This window comes from Ischnura elegans, chromosome 8 (assembly GCF_921293095.1).
Source record: "Ischnura elegans chromosome 8, ioIscEleg1.1, whole genome shotgun sequence".
NCBI lineage: Eukaryota > Metazoa > Arthropoda > Insecta > Odonata > Coenagrionidae > Ischnura > Ischnura elegans.
The window spans coordinates 28,296,873-28,319,423 of NC_060253.1; the positions used below are offsets into that span (position 1 = coordinate 28,296,873).

The following is a 22,551-nucleotide window of genomic DNA, read 5'->3' on the forward strand; positions in this document are numbered from 1 at the left end:
TATTAAATTTATTTAATTTAAAATAATATAATTTAAATATTTACAATAATAAAATTTAAACCAAAACATGGTATTCTGCGACTCTGCAGCACCAAGTAGGCGTAGCGGCGATGTCATCTCACTAGATACTTCGCTCCGCGCATGCTTGAACGGCGTCCCAAGACATCCATAAGGCACGTGCTTAGACGCGTCATAGCAACAGCAGCCCCCACTACTACCACTCTTCATATAACTGCATGGCGATGGAATGGGACGTTCAGGCCAGCGCCCCGCGGCTACAAATGCGAACTTCTCGCACAATTTTTGCTTGTTTTTCCTACATTTTCGATGCAAGCGATTGAAAATAACACTTTGGTTAATTAGATGTATAATCATAATTGAATGGGTATTTATTTTTTTTTTTTCAAATATTTGAAGGGGCGGCGTCCGAGAGTCCTTATGGGTAAGTCGCCACTGGGTTCACTCTTGAGGACCCGGAACCAAGTCAGAGCCTTTTACGCCCGCGCCATCTCAAGCGGGGAAGGACTGAGGAAGGAAAAAAGGGTAGGAGGCAATGCCGCGACGAGAGCCTGACGACACGTCCAAGGAAGGAATAGGTGTGGAAGGGAAGGACAGGGAATACCCGCGCCGCTATGGGAAGGCCGGGGCCCATTACCAGCGAAACCATGATTTACTGTAACTACAGAAAAGAAAAAGAAACCCAACAAGGAAGGAAATTTCTACGACTTTTCGTAGATCAACCAACTCACCAGTGCGAGGTCGTCGAGCTGTCCCAGCCAGTGGTTGAGCAGCTTCTCCGGATCGTCCTCGTCAGGGTGCAAGGGGGCGTGGTCGGCCTCATCTTCCTCCTCCTCCTCTTCCTCCTCCTCGCCCTCCTCCTCCCCCGCCTCCTCCTCGCCGCCAGAGTCCAGCCCAGCCGCCTCCAGACGCCTCTGACGCATCCGAAGCGACGAAGTCGAGGAACAGGTGAGCGTGGACGAGCCGGACGAAGAGGAGGAGGTGGTGGAGGTGGGCGTGGAGGGGGGTCGGGGGCCGGGGGTCAGAGGTGGGGTCATCAGGGGGTCCTGAGACGACTGCTGCAAGGGGGGCGAAGGGGGGAAGTCCTGGAGACGACGCGCGTTGCCCAGCATCTTGATATTCTGCAAAGAGAGGAGAGACAAGTGTTAAAACGGTTCACCAGTAATAGGCACACTTTCAACAAAAAGTCAATGGTTGAGAAATATAATGAACAAGGTGGAGAAAAATCGTGTCACAAAATTTAAATCCATAATAGCTGACGCCATTAGGAATAGAAATTGCTGCTATTTTTTAAGCCGCAGAAAACGCAACCATTTTAAAACGACAGAAATCCAAGCGCTCTAATTGGCGGCGAGTTTATCCTGTCCAGAGGTGGAACTGTACAGGGTGGAGAAAAATTGTCTCTCGATATTTTAGCCCTGGATAGCTGCTTCCGGTAAGAACCAAAATTAATAATGCATTTTAGCTTGAAAACGCATACCTGATAAACCAAAGAAACTTTGAGCCAAGCGCTCCAATTGGTCGCGAGTTTGTCAGGTTGCCAGATACTCTGGACAAAGGTAATTTTTCTCAACCCTGAAATCCTTGTGTAGGCTTCCGCGGTGTGGTGAGGATTCAGCGTGGAGGTTTCCTGGGCTACTACCTCGTAGATTCATCTCTGCAGACGACAGTTTCGCCGTCATTGCAGTAGGCTTCTTCAGGTCAATGAAGTGGATATCCGTGGTATCGCCCGTCGCTTATACACCCCGTCGGAAGACGGTGTCTTCTCATTGGCTGGTTCAGGAGGGAGCCTGCTGCAATGCAGGCCAAACTGTCGTCTGCAGAGATAAATCTACGTGGTAGTAACCCCGAAAACCTCCACGTTTTTCTCAACCCTTTTTAGTTCCACCTCTGGACTTAAGAGACCAATCGTAGCGGCGGGATGGTGGAAGGAAAAAGTTACCGTTCTCGATTGCGGCGGGGTACTGTACTCGCTTGCAAAATTGAAGACCTAGTACCGCCTGGGTAGGCAGCCCCATCCAAGGCATGGATGTTTGTGACCGCCAATCGTTATTTATTATAGCCCCAGATGTAAAGGCCAAATAGTGCCGTTTTCGGGGCATTAAAGATAAAAAAATACAAATCTCGGCGTCCACTCTTATTAAAAATCTCCACCTCTTTCAGCCGGATGTCTTCTCGTGGCTAGCGAGCACTAGAGTACGTCGAAGGGCGGAGGTAACTGTAACGTGCCTAAGGATAAGGAACACCTCGCTCACGCACTATTTTCTTCTCAGGGAGGAAAAAAACACCGTCCTGTCATGGCACGTATGGTTTGCTACTGACAATGATGTATAACCTAACGAAGTGCCAGTAGTACAGGTTATTGGGCGAAAAACACAGAATAAGTTGACAGTTAGAGAATTTTTTCAGAAAAAATGAAGCAACTGACCGCATAATACATTTTTTGAAAGTGCCAAATCTTCGTAATAGTGCAAAGATACTATGTCATTCTTTAGTAAGTGTCGACCTTGGCAATATTCTTTCTCGTGAACCAATAAAATTCAACTGGTAACAGTAAGATATGAAAAGAAACAAATAAATATGAGACTATTCCACTAGCATAGATGTACGGTTCAACTGTCTTAAAATGAAATGTCGGTCAAACAGTAAGCAACATGAGTGGAGATTTAAATAACTGAAATTCCAAAAAAAAGTTAAAGGTTTTCTCATCCTGTTCTGCAGTATAATTCTTGCATTTCGGCACCTCGTGCGAAAGGCCCCGACTAGTTGCTTGTACCGGAATACAGCAAAAAATGATAAAAAAATCCTTAAACTTTGTAAACCTTTGGTTATTATGAATTTTGAATCCATCTAAGCTGTACGTTTTGGCTACTGATCAAAAAGTCTTTTGCTCAAATGTTTGAACGGTTCCTCAGTAATGACACAATTTTGAAAATGTGACGATGGTCAACATATGAACATTCACAATCGGTAGGACTATAATAATCGTTGGGATAACGGGGTGGCCTTGTGTGTTGAGTGCTTGGCTACTGATCGAGAAGGCCTATGCTCCTATGCTGAAAGTAATTTAGGGAACAGTCCACCAACATAGATGCATATTCAACAATAAGGCTATGGTCAACATATTGAACATCGACGATCGGATAACTTATACCAGAGGGCGGGAGTATGAGGTAATCAAGTAAATAGAGTGCTTGGATAGTGATCGGGAGGTCCGGAGTGCAAGTCCGGTAAAAGCATCGTCGAAGGCACGTGTGAGAATGGCTCCTAACCACATAGGCGTACCCAGCGAGGGGCAGAGGGGAGGGGGCAGCTGCCCCCCTCTAAAGGCAAATATCGCAAAATTCTTTAAGCAAAATCAGTACTGAATCGAAACGAATGCATTCAACAAATTTTTTTTAAACCCACGAAATATTACATGTGGTAGTATAAGATATATAACTAAAATGAAACAATTTTTTTCAAGGAAATAATGTCATAAACTAATGTCACAACTTGGTTTCCCCCCCCCCCCTAGACCATGGCTTACCCCCCTTCTAGACCATGGCTTGCCCCCCCTAGTTATAATCCTGGGTACGCCCTTGCCCTGCTAAACAAACTTGCAAATGGAGACCGAAGGTCAACATATTGTACGCCTTAATTCTTCTGACTTGTAATGAACGGTGTGGGAATGTATAGAGGAGGGTATCTAGCTACTTATCCCCAGCTCACTTTTAGGCCCAGGTCCAATTCTAGTAAAAGCCTTCTTTCAAATCAAATACATGTCTACAGTTTCTTCCATTACGCTTCGTAATTATTTAAAAAGAGGGAGAAACAATTCATCATCTTGGATGACGCTGGTGTGTTAACTGGAGAGGCAAATTTACAGAGAAAAGCATAGATGACAAAGCCTCTCTCCCTGGCAGTAAATCTAGTATACGCCCGTTGTCAGACCGGCCTGTGCAGATTAATTAATTCCCAGACGCCTCTTTCTCTCACAGCCTTATAAATAATGATCAACGAAGATATCCTGTTGCCCACAAATTTTATCACAACAGCGAACTATGCGTGTTTCAATTCTTACACAACAATCTGTACTTTTACATACTGATTCGGTTCCACGATATCTCTCCGCAAAAAGTTGACTGCATGCAATAAGCCTTAATCGAATTTTCCGAATATCTACTAAAATCCCAACATTCAAGCGTGATGAAGTGGAAGTTTTCTAATGATGAAGAATTTGGTGCTTTCCCGGCGAATCTTGTTGAAATGGAATTTTTCTACACTGAAATAAATTCTTGCAATTTTTCACGATAATAAAATTTAGTACGACCTGGGTTACAATGTTAACTTATCTTATTATTTACCTATGTTATCTTCAAGATACAAATGGTGTGTAGTGCATTCAATTTTAACTAGAGTGTAGGAAGTACCCTCCTCTCTCCCCTGACTTCCCTTCATTCTAGTTAAAAATATTATAAATTGAATGCACTACACACCATTTGTAACTTGAGATGATGTAGTAACATTGAAACCACATGTACTATATTGTATAACCGTGGTAATTTGCAAGTATTTATTTCAATATAGCCTAGAATCGCTTGCATGTCAAATTCTTAAAAAATTGGGTCGATTTCGCTTGGGGTCCGTACCACTGTGCGCCGTGCAAACGTGCCCACCATAGACTCGTGACGCCAGTGACTCCAGCGGGAATCGTGCGCACTACTTCCGCCATCCTCTTTCCATACCCCGCCTCCCCCCCTCCTCGCCCAAAAAATCGATAAACAAGCTGCGCACTCCGGACCACTCTATGCAAAAAATAAAAATAAAAACAAAGTAATTACCGTACACGCCGGCGTTGCATACACACAAAAATTACGAGTGGAGGGGGAAAAAACAGTCGCATACACTGGGAAAAAATACGTCAGTCAATTTTTTTCGGGGACTTTAAAAGTCGGTCGTTTCTTGAATGAAAAAAAATGCTCGTGCGAAATGAATGAATGAATGATGTTGAGGAAGGTGTCTCCGGCGTGCGTAGTACAAGGAGTAGTAATCTCTCGGAATTAGCACCATGAGAAGGCTTTCCGGCTTTAATTACTACGAGAAGAGTTGACCCGCTCGGCATGAGCTCGTGACGCCATCAACTTTCGAGATACCAGCCGTTTACATATAAAAAGGAAATGCTCAAACGAAGTCCAACCTAGCGTTTATCGAATTCCTTTATTGTTCGGGGGAAAACGAATTAACATACCTATCCTTTTGGTAAAATATCTCTCTAAATTTATCGCTTTTCGGACCTACTAATATAGTGGGGTTTTACTAAAATATGTTCTCCCTGTCTAACTTAAAGACATATGCTCTCAATTGCTCAAGTTATATAAGCCTATCGCGCACACGCCGAACCTAATGGCTCCCAGCCTAATTCGTTTAATATCTGCGTAACAGTTTCTGTACGAACGTAGGAGTTCTTTTTGCTAAACGTGCAGCTTTCCTTTATATTTTATTTAGTTCACGGAATAAGTTTTTCTGCACCGGATCCCATATATATTATTTTGTCATCAACATCTTAGCCCCAAATACTTACTTTTATTTATGGGAATGTTTGCCTCAATAATATTTTTACACCCTTGAAATAGTTTCCACTCTCGATTCTCGTTTTGCTGAAGACAATAATCTATTCGACCATCAATTTCGTCTGACCATTCCAATGTGAACATTTTCATTTAACCCTCTAAAGACCGAACTAAATTACCTAATGATATTTATTATTTTTTTTGGCTCATCCTGTTTATTTTACAGCTAATAAAAAGATATTGTGAAAGAAAACAGAACAAAAATTTTTAAATGCGTTTTCAAACATGTTCCCAAATGGGAACACGCCACAAAATTTTGCTGTTGCTTGAAAAATAAATATACACTTGACCAAAAAACTAAGTTCAACAATGAATAAGTGAGCATTTGTAACTGGAGAGCGAGTGTTTGGAATAATGTCAAATAAACCGCATACTCACTACTGAGGTGATGAAAGTAACCAATATATACGCAAGTCATGTGATTCACTTTTAAAAAATAATTCCATACTTTATACACATAACAAAATAAACTGGTTTGAGCGTTACTTGGCGGAACGATGAAATGTTCATGGTGAAAAAAACCAGTACTATTCCACAAACTTTTATTTTAACTGTCAACTAGTTTCGTCATTTTCAAGACTCTTGATAATGACGGTGTAAACGTCGAAACTAGTTGACAGTTAGAATAAAAGTTTGTGGAATAGTACTGGATTTTCTTTCAACATGAACACATAACAAAAGCTATAAAGGTAATCACAGTTACGAAATATAATTTTCATGAATTTTTACCAATCTGTTCCCAAATGAGAACATTGGACGTTGAATGGTAAAACATTATTTGCTGAGGTGGTGAAATTGAAACTTTCATTGAAGAGTGAATGTGTAATGGTGAATGAGGAGAATCCTCTTTCGATTCCCCAATTACTTGCACCAAGACCCGGGCACTTTTGATGCTTACTCTACCGCACAGACCCCACTCCGTTCGGAGGCATCGAAATAATATTTATCCTCCCTTTTGGTCTGCCGCCGACTATCCTATCGCTCTCCGAAGATATTGCAGCGTGACCGCGAATGAAAGAGGTCCTGTGTCCGCGCGGCATCTCCGCGTCGGCCGCTTGTCGAGGAAGAAGGGGTCGCACTATCAGTCAGGCCTTTGTGCTCCGTTATTTTTTTTGTAGCCCACGCTCAGCACAGCGCGAAAAAGGACCACCAGACGCCGAGGTCCGCACAGTTGGCATATCGAGATCAACGCCCGCTATTATTGAGAGAAGGGAGACAAATCTTGAGGAGTAGAACCCAAAGTACTTCAAAACCTTAGGCCACTAACTACTACGAGTATTCCAAAAGAGGAATCTCCAGCCTGCCTTTTGAGAACAGTAGTAGTAGTTCCAATTTCTCGATGTTTCCGGTGCAACCGCGTCGGTTTGTTGGTGGTTGCACCGGAAACATGGAGAAATTGGAACCTGAACACCGCGGGAATCTACGTAGTCACAGTAGTAGTAGTATTGATCGTTAGGGTGCGCCGACGGCTAGGTCATTCTGCACCACTACTCAGTCGTTAGATTCAAGTCGTAAACTAGAAGGATCGTCACTCCATAATTTATTTATATAGATTAGAAACAATTAGACATTATTTATAAAAATTTGAATTTGATTAAACAGACCCGTTTCCCTGAGAAACAAAATTATACCATTCAGATTAGTCGGGTTGTCTCCGAGGAGGGATTCAAGGTCCCCCCCCCCCTATATTGAGCCGAATCCGCGCGTCACGGTATTTGTCGCACTCTGTCACTTTTGAGAACAAATAACCTTTAAGTTAGGTTAAGTTAAACTTTTTAAGCTCGTTATATTAGACCAGGGGTCTCCAATTTACTAGGCCACGAGGGCCACATTCCAAGTTACGAATCGCCCCGTAGTCCGGATAGCAAATTTGCCGATGACTGAAGTATTCGATACCAACGTCTTCTGAAGTATCCGGTGGCGTATTTCTTCTTTACGAACAGTTGAAGGCGACTTTGACGTGTAGTACAGCGCTGCATTGCTCCTAGTGGCGTCTCACAGAGTTACACGAACGAGAATCGCGCGCTACTTGAAACGAGTTCGTGGGCCGGATCCGACCCACGGACCGTATTTTGGAGACCCCTGTGTTAGACCATCGTCAATGGTGGACGATCATTTAGCAGGATTCATATTTGAAATTGTCTGCTGTAAAGCATTTCACGTAGGTGCTAGGTGTGTTCAGAAAATAACGGGAAATAAATATTATATTTCTAGCCTGTTTGGAGAGTCAGTGCTAGTTTTTCCATGCATGCTCTGAAAATATAATAAAATTTTCAGCTGCATTAATATTTTACTTTTTCCGTAGCAGCCGCTATGATTATACGATATCGGCGGTTTTTGGCTAACACTTGATTGCTTCCTCGTGAATTTTAGGTCAAAAAAATACAATACTGTAAAGATTCTCCAGCCTCGATATTCTCCAGGCACGGCTCTGACTGACTGCTCTCTTTATTTCGAAAAATAAAGAGAGACGTCATTTAAAAGCATAGATGAAATTAAAAGAAATCGCTGAAAAAGCTAACTCTATGGCTATCCCAAAGATCGAGTTTGAGAACTCTTACGAGGATAGGGAGAAGCACTGGCACAAGTGCATAATATCTAATAGGGACTATTTCAATGGCCACATGTAATGAATATATTTTTAAAATTAAAATTCCTGTTATTTCCTGTCGCTCACCTTGCATTTAAATAGGTTTGCCAAATCTTCCACTCGCGTCGCTTACGGGCAGAGCGATCCGAATTCGGCCGAGAATTTAGCTCTATATTTAAAGCTGCTTAGATAAGCATATAATCGTAATGACTTTGTCCATCAAATTCATCACTTTTCAATCCCATTCCTTACGACTGAATATATTATGTGGTACTTACGCCTAGAGGAATGAATTGATCGCTCTAACTCATCGCTGCGCTATGGTCATTTTTTGAAAACCGACTACAATGCATCAAAGAATTCAACGGGGTGGCCTGATGACACCCATATGCAGTCTCCTGGCCGACACTTCAACCCAAATACTTTCAATGCTCACCGGTGGTATTTTTCATTTTTTCGATAAGATTTTTTCTCAAGAATTTTCGTATGCCTTGACTTAAATAAATTGCAACTTTTATGTTCGATAACTCCAAGATTCAACCCAGAGGACAGAATCTTTAGGTGAGGGTAGAGCTCACCTAAACTGAACCACATAAGTGTGACTAACAAAAATTTACGGAAAGGATACCAGTTCCCTGCCCTGGTCCACCTCACACTTCAATGATTTTGGTTGAGGTATCGGAAGGTTTTACAAGGGATTTGAACTCGGGACCCTCTAATCAGCAGCCCAACGCTCTACCCACTGGGCCACCACACTCCCAAATGTAAATATCTTTTGACAGGTAATGGAACTTGGACTAATATGTTCTGGCTTTGTACCACTCCAAATATTATACTTGTAGAACCTGATTATTGGTATCCTTAGCTTCTTTATAAACTTCTAAAGCCCTCACTAGTTGAAAAGCTAAGAAACCCATACTTATTAAATATCACTTTACCGAAAAAAAAGCTATCATCTATTATTGGAGCATTAAAATTTAAAGACCCTCAGCTTCAACAATATTGAAGGAACATAAGCCAGGATATATGACTAGTTATGGGGCTAAGTATGTAGCTATAAAATGGTTCAAAGTTTAGTAATGATTTTTAATCTACAAGAACAGTTAGGGTGGACAGCATGGTCTCAGAGTCGCTAAAATCTTAGAAAATTATCTGTTTAATAATTTTTAGGATGATAAACTTGGAGACGAAGCGAATGATACTTTGATGCTCCTTTGTACAAACCACATTAGATTGGACGATGGGCACAAAATCAGGTAAATGCATATAATTATTTATCAAAATGAAGCTTTCTCTGGTCTTCTGTAGGGTCTTTCGAGATTGAAATCCGTTTGGTGCTGTCATTTATGTTAAGGTTTGTGAAGTTGAATTCAAGGGAACTCTTCCAATGTTCAAATGACGTCACCTAATTCTCCTCTATTCCACGGCGTCGGGAGGCACGCTCGGCTAAAGGGACACCTGCTAATCCTATCGCGTATTTGGACGACGAAAAAATGCTTTGTTTGAATTTACCTCTTCAGTCAAAAAGTATCTACTACACTGTTAGGAAGTAGGACGCTAATCTTATATTCCACGGATAGCGCCGTAAATGAACTCTGCATCTCAATCGTAATTATTCCAATTATTGTCACCCCTCATTCAACAGAAATGCTAATAAAGCAACAATGAAGGCAAGTAACGTTACCTTCTGAATGATTTTTGGCCCTCTTTTCCACAATACTATCAATGCTTAAGGGTATAAGAGCTTGAGTGAAACTATTTCTAGTATAAATAATGCTAAATGAACGGAAAATGGCACTCTTCTATCTGAAAAACTCTGGTTTTACAATCCTTAATGTTAAAAGGATGAAATACTTATTCTTGACAAAGATATACTTACACAGGCAGAGATACCGCTTTACCTCCTTCGATAAATGATCGGATTAAAAGAAATGCCGTGTACTGTAAATAGAAATGCGACGATAGCAGTCGCCTTTATCATGAATACTTGGCGCCGTAAAAATTGAGACTTCCGCCTCAGAGATGAGCGGCAGTTAAGGCATGTTCCTTTCACTGAGAAGGGCGCCTGGGTCCATCAGATACGAAAACCAATCCCCGGACTCAATTTGAATGGCAATTATTGAAGCATTTGGCGGTCCTTGTCTGAATCATCTTCAGCAACTTCAGCTTGATTTAGTCCCAAGTAGTCCCAATACTACCCCGCTGGCTGCGTCCATAGGCGTGTGACGGGGTAGTTAGTACACCAGCCGCAATAAAAAAACGCGCACTAAGTTCCTCCTAGCATTTATTAGAGTCCATTATAGTTAGGGTGAAATACGAATTCCTATACCTTTTCGTTAGGCAAAATATCTCTGTCATTTCATCATTTCCGTCGAATCTAGAAATATAGTGAGGGTACACGGTAAGGTTCTTTGTGTTGTTCTGAAAGATATTCATTATTGATTGCTGTAGCAATGTAAGTCTATCGCGTAGACTCCGACTTTCTTCTGCAAAGTCATTCTTAACTGCGTGGTATACCAATATAAGGTTTCTGACTTATTTCACTCCTACTTATACGAGGGTTGGTAGATAAGTCCGTGACTTTTAGGATATTATATATTTTTTCGGCCAAAAAAATTTTTATTGTCTTGATGAAACAGATGAAACAGAATTTTTTTCTTTTTAACTTATTTAATTTTTAAGTCATTTTTCTTCAAATTGATATCAAATCTGCCCAAAAGCTCCGAATAATATTCTCCAGTGATTTTTTTTTACCATTTTCAAGGTATTCCATGAGAATGACACCGCATGTATCCCAAAACACTTTGGCCATGACGTTGGTAGAGCCTACCACCTAGCCTTCCTTGGCGCACGTTCAGTCAAGGGCCATAAAATTGTACTTTACACCTGAATATGACGTTATTTTAAAAAATTGGGAAAATGTAATGTTATTGCATTTATACTCTTTGAGCGACCTTTAAATGTTAAACAATTGAGCTGAAATTTTTAGGATATCCGTTCTGCACCCCCTAACAAATTTTAAGAGGTAGAAATAAAAAATGAAAAACCAATGGCCTTGATTGCTCTTTGGTTTCCGGTGTGTTGCAATGTATCCATTTTTCATCCAAGGTTACGAAACTCCCTCGGACTGGAACTTAACATCGCTAAACACTCCCCTGAAGTGGTCATACAATTGTGCTCATGCTCAGGTGTGAGCAATTGTTGCACCCATCGCTCGAATAGCTTTTTCATGTCCAAATATTCATGTAAAATGTGATGTACCCGCTCATTTGATTTGCCTACAGCATCAGTCATCTCACAAAACTCATTCTTTGAACTTCCAGTGTCATTCCATGGATTGTATCCACGATTTCTAACATGACGACCTCATTCGGGCGTCCTAAACGTTCGACGCCACTTGAGCTTGTACGGCCACGACGGAATCCAGTGAACCTTCTTTAAACTGATGCTGCAGAGTTTCCCTAGTGTTTACAAAGTCTTTCCTTGGCTTCAGTGACAGTTTTTTCGCGCAAAAAATAATGTTTAGTTAGCACTCGAAATTCACTTTTTTCCGTTATTGTAAAAATTCACAAGGTAGTCTGCATTCAATGACTGTCAAACGCAAACTAAACGACACGTCGCGACGGAACTAGCTCAAAATTCCATAACTGTTAACCAATAGATGGTAACAAACGGGAGTATTGTAGTTTTTATATTAACTACAGTCCGGCCGCCGAGAGTTGCCCGTTGACAGTTAGAAGGGGTTGGGGGCAAGGTTGCCAGGTAAGAAAGGGAAACGCCCACATCACATGTAAACAAAAGGGTTCCGTGAAGTAAGCAGCCAGAAGGGACGACGAGGGTAAAGGATCCAATGGAGGAATCCTTTGTCTTGACGATTCGCAGAAAGGGCTTGTTTTGGTGGTTCAGGCTTCATATGCATGTGACAACGTTGTATGACTAGGCAAGGGTGTGAGGTGCATTTGGGGGACAGCGATTGATTGCAAACCATGTTGGCGCAGGGTTCTCCGCCCCTCCTTTCAAAGTACCATCGGGCAACTCTCGCCGGCTAGACTGTAAGTGGGAAATTCAAAAAGTCACGGACTCATCAAGCGACCTGTTGAGTTATCATCTTCGTCAGGAGTCAAATGTTTTCTTTTATTTGTTTTTTTGGTTTTATATAAATTTAAAAAAATGAAATATTTTACGCCTGATTATGGTGATGACTACTCATCAAAGCCCGGGTCTCTTAATTCAAATAGCAGTAGTATAAGTAGGATTAAAAAATTTTCTATCTCCCAGCCAAAATTATTGTAAAAGCTGCGTAACGCCCTATGCTAGCTCGAAGTAGTTTTATTTTACGAATCGCGCAGCTTTCCTATTAGTCCAGGAAATGAAGTATTTTGGCTTGTAATTTTTTCAAACTGAATCGATTTTCTTGAAATTTTCACAATAAGTAAGGAATATACCAAGAATCAAAACCTATATCATGCCGACGGGCGCTTTTACCCTGGGGGTGGTTTCCACCCCATTTCGGGGGTGGAAAATTTTAATTATATTTTAACCACAGAAATCGATAGAGAAATAACTTCTAAGAATAAAATGATCCTACCATTTTTTGCGTCAAATTAATATTTTTCGAGTTATTCGCGATTGAAAGTAACTGTTTTTTGACGAAAAAATCAACGATTTTAATCGGTTATAGGCCAATAACTTGAAAAGTATTAATTTTATTAGGAAATTGTCAGTTACAAAACTGTAGCTTGCAAAATATTAAATAAATACCTTATTTTATATTTCCTTTATGACCAGTTCGAACCGAGCTACAACTTGTTGATGGTTATCTTTTGTTTGTTATACGCTAAATTTGAAAGACTCAATCCCAAAAAGCGGGAAAAATGTATTTTTCGAGGAAAACTTATGCAATCTGTTTTAAAATATTTTGAAAAAAACTTTCTTAAAATGAGAAAAAAAAATTATCATGTGATTAAAAAAAGATCATACTTTTTTCTGCGAAAATATCAGTGAAAACAACTCCTTATTACCACACTAGTCCAAATTGATCAATGCCCTCCAGAATTTCTCTTTATTTAAGTATTGTTTATTGATCCTAGAAGTTTGTTTAATTTACAATTCTAAATTTTGAAAAAATTGGAGGTAAAAGTGAACAGCCATTTTCTACAATTTCGTTAAAAATGCTCTTTTTTTCAAAATAACTCCAAAAAAAACTGGAGATATGAAAAAAATGCTACAGTAATAAATTTTAGCTTCTTTATTTTCAAATATTTTGGTGTGTTTAAATTTTCTGTACAATAAATATTTGGTGAGATATTGATAATTAAAACCTCTATTTACAAGGAAACTCCACCTTATTTAAACCCTTAAATCCCTCCCATTTCAAAATTAAGCCCTCGAAAAACATTTAATTAACATGAACTTGTAGTCCTTATAAAACCCTACAAAATACTATTTAAATAAACTTTCTATCATAAAAAATAAAGGAGCTATGTTTGAAATACCAATCAAATCTATTTTCGAAAAATTCGAAATCCACAATTCAGAGCATAACATTCCTCATAACCAGTATATACTTTGTGGCTTATCCGTTCGAAGTTAACGATAAACTCAAATTTGCTACAAAATAAACACACATACACATAAGATGTATATATTCATACACATGTGTGAGTATGTGTTCTCTCGCTCACAGTGACCTATGTGCATGCATGTGGTGGAAAGACTGGAAGCTATACAGTCTCCATTTGATAGTGTTACATGTAATGTCTACATAAATGTACATTTATTTGTTTATGTTACGATGACGAAGTTTGTTCTGTTTATCCTATTGTTATATCTTTTCTGTGCTGTGATTAAAATCATCAGAGAAAAAAGTGAATATATAATAAAAGGAGTAAGAAAGTGAATGAGAAGATACAATGTGATAAATAATTTATATTTTTATGGTAAATAATTGTTTTAATACAGTAACCCCCAATAAGGGTTGAAATATTCTAAAATTATTTTCCAAACATAAAAAAATAATTATACAAATAATTTAAACTAAATTTTACCCGTATTTAGCTTTAAAATATAATTTTATAAGTTTTAGCTTTTACGGGTAGTTTTCACTCCTCAAAAATTAAAAGCGCACCTCGGCATAATATAGATTTTTAGGTAGGGGGTATAATTAGTCTAATCCCAAATTTTTGTGCAAATCGATTCTGTTTGAAAAAATTGCAAGATTTTGTCCTTTTATGAGCTTCATTTCCTGGACTATATCTATTTTATTTAGATCAAGGATTAAATCTTTCTGCCCCGTCCCGACGCCGAATCAAGGAATCTTATGGGATCTTTTATATTCATTTTATCTTCAAACCACCGGATACAGCTCTTATTAGCCATTTTATACCGGGGTATTCTACAAATGTAACAAGTAAACGTACACGAACAACCATGCCCTGGACCGGGGAAACCTACGCAGGCGGGACGCGAACCCGCGACTACCCAGGCGAGGACGTTACCCCGCGGCAACCGAGGCCGGCAAGAGGAGGGAATGTCATTATCAGAGGTTTAATTAATCCTGACTAAAAGTCAACATATTATCATAAACGCAGTTTTGACTGAATATATTTCTTCAGAAGATACAAAAAAAAATGCGAATTTAGGCCTCAAAGTAGTTGATAGAAGGTTGAAACGTTTTATACCACCGGCATCACCGCATTTTATACACAGATTTACCTGTCGTACTATAAAAGTCCTTTTGAAAAATAAAACTATATTTTTCGACCAAAATCAGCAGATAGAATAACTAAATTTATATGCATGACACTGTAGAGAAGTCAAACAAGGTATTAGGTACTTTAAATAAGAAAAAAACACATAGGTCGGCAATTAATTACGAATAACAATGTGGGTCTAACTATTCAGCGAAAGGCAGATACTGACAGTTAAAGAATACGCATGTTATAGTGGTAAGAAACAATGCATTTCGCAAATTTTGAAATTAACCGTATGGCAGAAACCATGCAAATAATCATTGAATATTCAATTTTGTAATTTTTTAAAGTGGCTTGGAAGTAGAGATAAAGCAATGGATAAAATTCTCTGATTGACTGGTCCAGATGAACAGATTATCGACGGCATAGCAATGAATACCGATAAAAATCAACAACTTTCAGATAACAGCGTATCTCACAGTAAGCAGAATGCAATTAAGTGATGTAGGTTATCAATCCCAGAGTATTAGCTGCAACAATTCAGACGCGCCTTATATTGGAAGAAACAAGGAATCGAAAGAGTTTGAAATCTTTCTATCACAGACAGCAAATCAATTAATTAACTAATCAAGGTTTATCCCGATTTACGCAGTATGATACGATAAATGGTCAACGTCTCTACGTCATCCGGGCATAAAAACAAACCATGAAGCTAAATAGACAGGTCCTCAATTTCATGAGCACAAATCACATTCCATCAGTAGGCCAAGTAAACCGTTTCGGAAGCTATATTTTTTATCGAATTCACAGTCAGAAGTTAGTATGAATGATAAAAACGGCTTAAATATGGACATTAATTATCCTAAAAAAATCATATAGGTATCCTAAATAATATAAAATAATATTACATCTTGCATCACAGATTGCTTTTGATTACAAGCACAGAGGTCGCCATCTCGAAGTCAAAAGTGGTAGGAAACGTTTGATACTCTGAACATCATTGCATTTTACAGATATCTTTTTTAATTCTGTGCCATTCTCAAAGTATATACACCTAAAATGTAATTACATTGCTAACATGTTACATTAAAATTAAGAAAATGGTGAAAAGAAAAAATTAAAATTAAATCGGTCACTGAAATAATTTTGTGATACAAAGTCTAAATTTCCAGTGCATCAATTCAGGTTTTTTGCATTATTAAAAGTAAAACGTAATCGAACAAATCTAATACATATTTTAAAGATACTCTGGGCATCATTTGATACTCACATAATCAATACATGTTTTTATGATATTGAAAGTCTCCCATAATAGACCAGAGGTAATTAAAAGGCTAAATAATCGCTGCGTCAAACAATCAAACGAAATACGTACGTCACTAGTTCCAATTTCTTCACCAACTAGGCAAAATTCCAAACTTTTTTTAGATAGGAATCGGGAACCAACACACACACACAGATACAAAACCAGAAAAGGATCGAACACAGTTATCGATTAATTAGTCGATTAATAATCGAAATTTCGACACTTGCGGAGCCTATAAACTTTCACTGAGAAAGGTTCCCACCACCAAGCACTGCAGGTTAGCAACACTGAGGAAATACTTCATGAGAAAAAGTCACTGAGGAGAAGAGGTGACTGTTGCGATATCTGGCGATAAACAGGAATCAAAAGATTACGCTCCACTGACACAGATAAACCAACCAATGTAGTAAACCAATAGGCAGCACCACTGTTTGATAGTCTTCCGCTGTCATCGCCTATTCTACACGGAGGTAGTATCAGCACTTGATTCCATCGCACCACTTCCTATTCACGAGAAGGAGGTTACAGAGAAAGAATGCAGCGGCATCAGTGAATAAAAATCGGGTGAAATGAACTCAAGTGTAACCAAGACGAACTTACTTAACAAAGTAAACTTTGATAAATCGTGTGCTGTAGCAAACTGGATTAAACTAGCAGGGATTCTGAAGATAATATACGTATATATGAGGATCATCAAATGAATCAACGTAAGAAGAGTAGAAAGAAGGTAAACCCAATAAATTTTACTATTCAAAGCTTTAAAGGGAGTAATAATATAGAATATAATAGAATTTGAACATACAACGTCGGAAAACAAGTGAAATCTATTTACTATACACAGGAAATAATTGAATTTAAAATTATAGACTGAGGAAAGTATTTTCTTGACGACGAGCTAATTTAATTACTAGATTTTGAATTTATCATGAAACGGAGTAAACTGGGTGAAAAAAATCAGGTTAAATTGAACTCAAATATAACCAACACGTGCTTACTTAAGAAAGTAAACTTTGATAAAACGTGTGCTTCAGCAAACTGGGCTAAACTAGCAGGGATTCTTAAGAGAATATAAGTTGATCGGATGCTCATTAAATGGGTCAACCAAGTGAGCAATAATTAATTTCATTAGCAAAATTATACACAAACATCCAAGTTAAGGCAAAGGCACTCTTATTCCTCTATGAAATAATGCTGGTACGAAATAAAAGCACTAATTAAAAAAGAATGTGCAAGAATGGGCGTCAACCTTCAGATTAGGATATAAAGAGTGCCCAATATATAAGAGGGCTCAGTGACAGCAATTTGTCGGAGACAATGAGTACTTGTTAATTCGATCTTCCACTGCAACTAACGTAAGACTAAAAATTTCAATTTATGGGCTGGATGAGATTCAACTGACTCTTTGAATTTCTATCTCATTTGGTCTTTGAATTAAAAATAAGTTCATTTTTTTGCGTATAAAAGTGGTTTAGTGATAAGATTGGTTGAAACTTAGCTAATTAGGTTATTAAGAAGATTCGGGGTTAAGGAAAGCCCAATGAAGGCCATAACTTGGTGCGAAACAACAATATCGACCATATCACAAGGCACGACGGCTTGATGAAGACAATAGTTAACTAAAATATAGACATCTAAGAAAACAAATGGAATAGGTGAGAAGGAGGTGAAAAAGAGGTGTAGAAAGATTAGCTGACAGGAGAAGAGAGTGGGTTCCTTTTATTTTTTTATTGCCTAAATCGAAAGATTATTCTTCCTGGAGTACGCATTTCACGCTCTTAGATTTTTAAGTGGCGATATCTATTTTTCGCGATTAAACAAAAAGTGAAAATTTTCAAGCTTGAGAAAACGCGACGGCTAAGTATGAATTCTGGGAAAAGCCCGTGCGACGTCATTCTGGTTCCTGCTGCCGCCGTGGGAGGTGACCTTGGGGCGAGAAAATGTGCGCCACTACGATGCAGGCAGCTTACAGGTAGCAGAGTATCCTGCTAGCAGGTAGCGCTTGGCTTAAATAAGGATAATTAATACCCTATCAGAAGAAGGAAACTTTCCGACCATAGGCAGTTTTCATAGGTGATAGGTGGTGGTCGTGTTTCCCTGAGCTCTGTGGCTCATGCATGCATTGGTAATCTCAGACGATGTAAAAATCCTATCTACTCGTAGAGAAACTAGGTCCCTGTGACGTCACGTGGAGTGGCATCGCATGGGCGCCAATCTGGCCTTTTTTAAATGAGGATAAAATTGACCATTGCCATTCGTATAAACTGGGATTTCTAAAACAAAATAATTTGTATATTAAGAATACACCAAAGGTGGGTAACGAATCGCAATCAATGCCTTTCGTTTTCTTTGATGAAGGAAACTATCCTATTGAGTGGAGAACTGCATCGAGCCTATCTTAGGAATGTTGACCAGTGATCACGAAGTTTTGAATTCTCGTTGTTCGACTCCGTTTAATGCCTCATAAACATGCGCATGTTACTTTTTACTAAATCCGATAACTTACAGGAGTGCGGAGTTGAATGCTAAGCCGCATAAAAACCGTGTCCTGTTTTTCCACCATCAACTTGGGTCTGCTAGAATAGTCTCTGATAAAGTAGCTCTCCGTAAAGGTGCGTTTACACTGCGTAACATGTTATGTAAACAAGTTACATATAACATGTTTTACGAAAAGTTCTAAATACGTGTAACAAGTTACATGTACCATTCTGTTACAAAACCAAAATTCGTGTTGCATAACAATTTTTTGTGTTCTTGCACGAAGTAAGAATATGTGTAATATGTTACAGAAAATAGGTGAGGCGCATGGTAGGGATAGCCAGTTGACGGGTGGGCTGGGACTGAATCTGTAACATGTTATTTGTGTATTTTTGGCTCCGCTGGACTCTTGTTATAAAAAAATGTTACAAGTAACTTGTTACACATAACATGTTTATATAACATGTTACACAGTGTAAAGGCACCTTAAGGGATGGTCTTCCAGGTATTTCTTTATTCAAACTATTTTTCTTGAACTTAATTCCACATACTTTACCATTCAAAGTTCTTAAGTGTGTAAATTTCAATAGAATGTAAGCCTAAAGAACGGAAAACAAGCAAAAATTACTATAAAACAGGAAGTAATTAACTTTATTTATTTCCACACCTCCAAAAACAGCACTATTCGACCCTTACATTTGGGTTTTAGATAACATTGTTAACAATTAACAATTTTACAACAGGCACAAAAATCCATGCCCTGAATAAGGGTAGCTTAACAAGACGGGACTCGAACCCGCAACCTTTGATTTATCAGGCGAAGAATTTACCCTCCGCCACCGACGCCGACATTTAAAAATAAAAGGCAAAGGAAAGTGATTCTTTGACGACCTGCTAGCTTAATTTCTAGCTTTTAGATTTATAGTGTGACGGATTAATCTCGGATAAGAGAAAGAGGATTCTGAAAGAAATGCATAAATGGATAAAGGAAAACACGACTCTCGCAGAATATTTAAACGTCCCAAACTGCACATACGAAGTTAATCAACGGAAAATCACGTTGTATAGCCGTAGAATGGGATTAAAACAAAGTAATACGCACTCAACTTGCAGCTTGTTAGTAATTTGACGACAAGTACAATGCGTAAACGCGAAGGATGAGGATTATCAAAAAAATATTCTGGAGGCGTTCGATGTGTGGAGTGGAACATAGGAGGTGATTTGGAGAGAAACGAAAATGGACGAGGAATTTAAAATTAAAGACATAGACAAATGTTTCCTTGACGACGCCCATTATTATTGCAAGTATCCATGAAATGTTTTTTTATAGTGATTTCTATTTTGTGGCTATTGTGCACTGATTTTTATATTTTTGCAATAATAAAAACTTTTCTGACCATATATTTGACTGGATGTTTAGTATTTAAGTTTTTCCGTGTTGCCATATGCATCTGATGGCAATTCCACCAAAAGAGCGTACTTCTGGGGCGCCTTATTTCATCCTATTACACGCGATACATATTGTGTGTTATCAATTACTCAAATGAATGAGATAAAATCAAATATAATAAAAATTGCCGAACATAATGGGTGAGGAAGTTTCTAAAAAGGATAAATAGTGCGAGCAGATTGAGGGTGAATATAAGTAAGGTGTAACAGCCACGTTACATATCTCACCATGGTTACACGATACATTCACATGAACATTTTAATGTGTGACTGCATAAAGGCGTGAATCACCGTAACAATTCTCACTATCGCACATAAATGTATGAAAAATAAAAAATGATTAGAGATGAGAAATAAAGAATAGAAAAATTATTAAGATGATTAACTGGTAAATGATTAGCTAAAAACATTATTACGAAATTCCATCGACGAAAAAGATGAAGCAAGTTAAGAAAAAGCGTGTACTAATAAAGATGCTCTAGGTATCTGTCTTCCCTACCTGCCAATCGGCCGTTGTCCTAGTAACCCTCTCCACATGCCCACGCATGCTCTAACGGAATAAGAAAGAAATATGGTTGTATACGAACTCGATACACCATTTCCGAATAAAAAGAGATAACGATGAGACAGATTCAAAGGAGACAGCTTGAGTGGAAATACGATAGATGGCTGGAAGCGTTGGCGGGACAAGGGCATGGGGTGTGATAGAATTAAAAAAAAAGAACAGCGGGTTGCGTGGGAGAGATATAAGGAAGCGCGGGAAAGCTAATACATGAGATATGAATGGCGCTGAGAGACGTTGGAAAAGGAAACGTTAGAGTCGCGCCAACAGCGGCTCCCCGCGGAGAAAACATGAATGACCAGCGTTGTTCAGAGCCGAGACGAGCGCCAATTCAATTTTCCATATCTCGAACAAAAAAAGTAACAAAAAAGTCTTGGCCCTACCTTCATATTTAATAAAATCCGGTCATCATGCTAATTTATAACTCGTCTGGCAAGATGTCTATAGATTAAATTAGGGATCAGTCGATTCCAATTTCTTTCGATTCTAATTCAATTTACGGTTCTTTCCAATCGATTCCCGATTATTAATTCCAATTCCATCGCTTCTTATTCGTACTAACAAGTGGAATATTGAGTTGTATGCAGCATTGCTGTCATTGAAATATAAGAAATGAATGTACTAAAATAACAAAGACAAGTAAGTGGCCCAAAAGAATTATAGTAATACATTATATCCTCAGATTTATTAAAACAATAAACACTTAATCTGTTTCAGACGTAAATTGTTAACTTAATAATGTAGGTACAGTGTAAAATGGCTCAGGTGTATGGTGGCCTTTTTGTCCCAAGTTTAAAGTCAATGTTCAAAAAATATTTTTCCTGGAATCGATGGAATCAGACTCCACTTTAGGCGATCAATTCTCTATTCCGATTCCGTGCCCGAGAATTGGTGAAATAGAGAATCGACATTTATAGATATATGAGAGTATGTCTGTTCATTTGTCCGCTATGCGTTTCCATACGGTTTCACGGATTGCGACTAAAGGTAGTACGTAGATGTATATCATTCTCATAAAGCTCTTAGAGCTACCTCTGGTTGTATCCGACGCGTCCTTCGAGTCGTTTTCTCATTACTGTTTGTTACGCTACGTCATACAATTTCTGTGGGCGAACATCCTTCCAGGTAGGCATATAGTATTGACACGCTCCAAAGGAATGCGGTGGCAGCTCCTGAGTCAAATGCTCGGGATGGTTAAAATTTTTGAATATTTTGTGTATTTTGGTGAGTTTTAATGGCTATCTAGGTATTAAATTTGTTCAATTGTAAATTATATTATTTAAATATTTATAATAATAAAATTTAAACCAAAACAAGGTATTCTGCGGCTCTGTAGCACCAAGTAGACGCCAGATTATAAAGGCGCCAGCCGTGACGTCGATGTCAACTCACAAGATACTTCGCTCTGCGAATGCTCGGACGGCATCCCAAGACTTCCATAAGGCACAAGCTTAGGCGTGTCATAGCACCAGCAGCCCCCACCACTACCACTCTCCATATAACTGCATGGTCATGGATTGGGAAGTTCTGGCCAGCGCCCCGCGGCTACAAATGCGAACTTCTCGCGCTATTTTTGCGAGTTTTTCCTACATTTTCAATGCATGCAAAGGAAAAAAACACTTTGGTTAATTACTTATATATATAATTATAATTGAATGGGTATTTGTTTTTTTTTTACTTTTTCAAATCTTTTGGAGGGGCGGCGTCCGAAATTCCTTATGGGCAAGCCACCACTGACGGAATGCATAGCTCAAAGCATTCTACACTTAAGATTAGCTATGAATACTCTAGGTGCAAACCTATTTGCCGGGGTATTCGTTCATATGACGTTTTTGGTCTACGCACGT

General features: G+C 38.8%; 1 protein-coding gene across 1 annotated transcript in view; it reads right to left on the reverse strand.

Moving 5' to 3' along the window:
• Positions 1 to 719: 719 nt before the first annotated feature.
• LOC124163847 (proline-, glutamic acid- and leucine-rich protein 1-like) overlaps positions 720 to 22,551 on the reverse strand; it is a 429,998-nt gene continuing 408,166 nt past the window's right edge. The window contains exon 2 of the mRNA XM_046540951.1: positions 720 to 1,139. Within this exon, the coding sequence (XP_046396907.1) occupies positions 720 to 1,130 (411 nt within the window). The 5' untranslated portion in view covers positions 1,131 to 1,139. The remainder of the gene's footprint in view (positions 1,140 to 22,551) is intronic.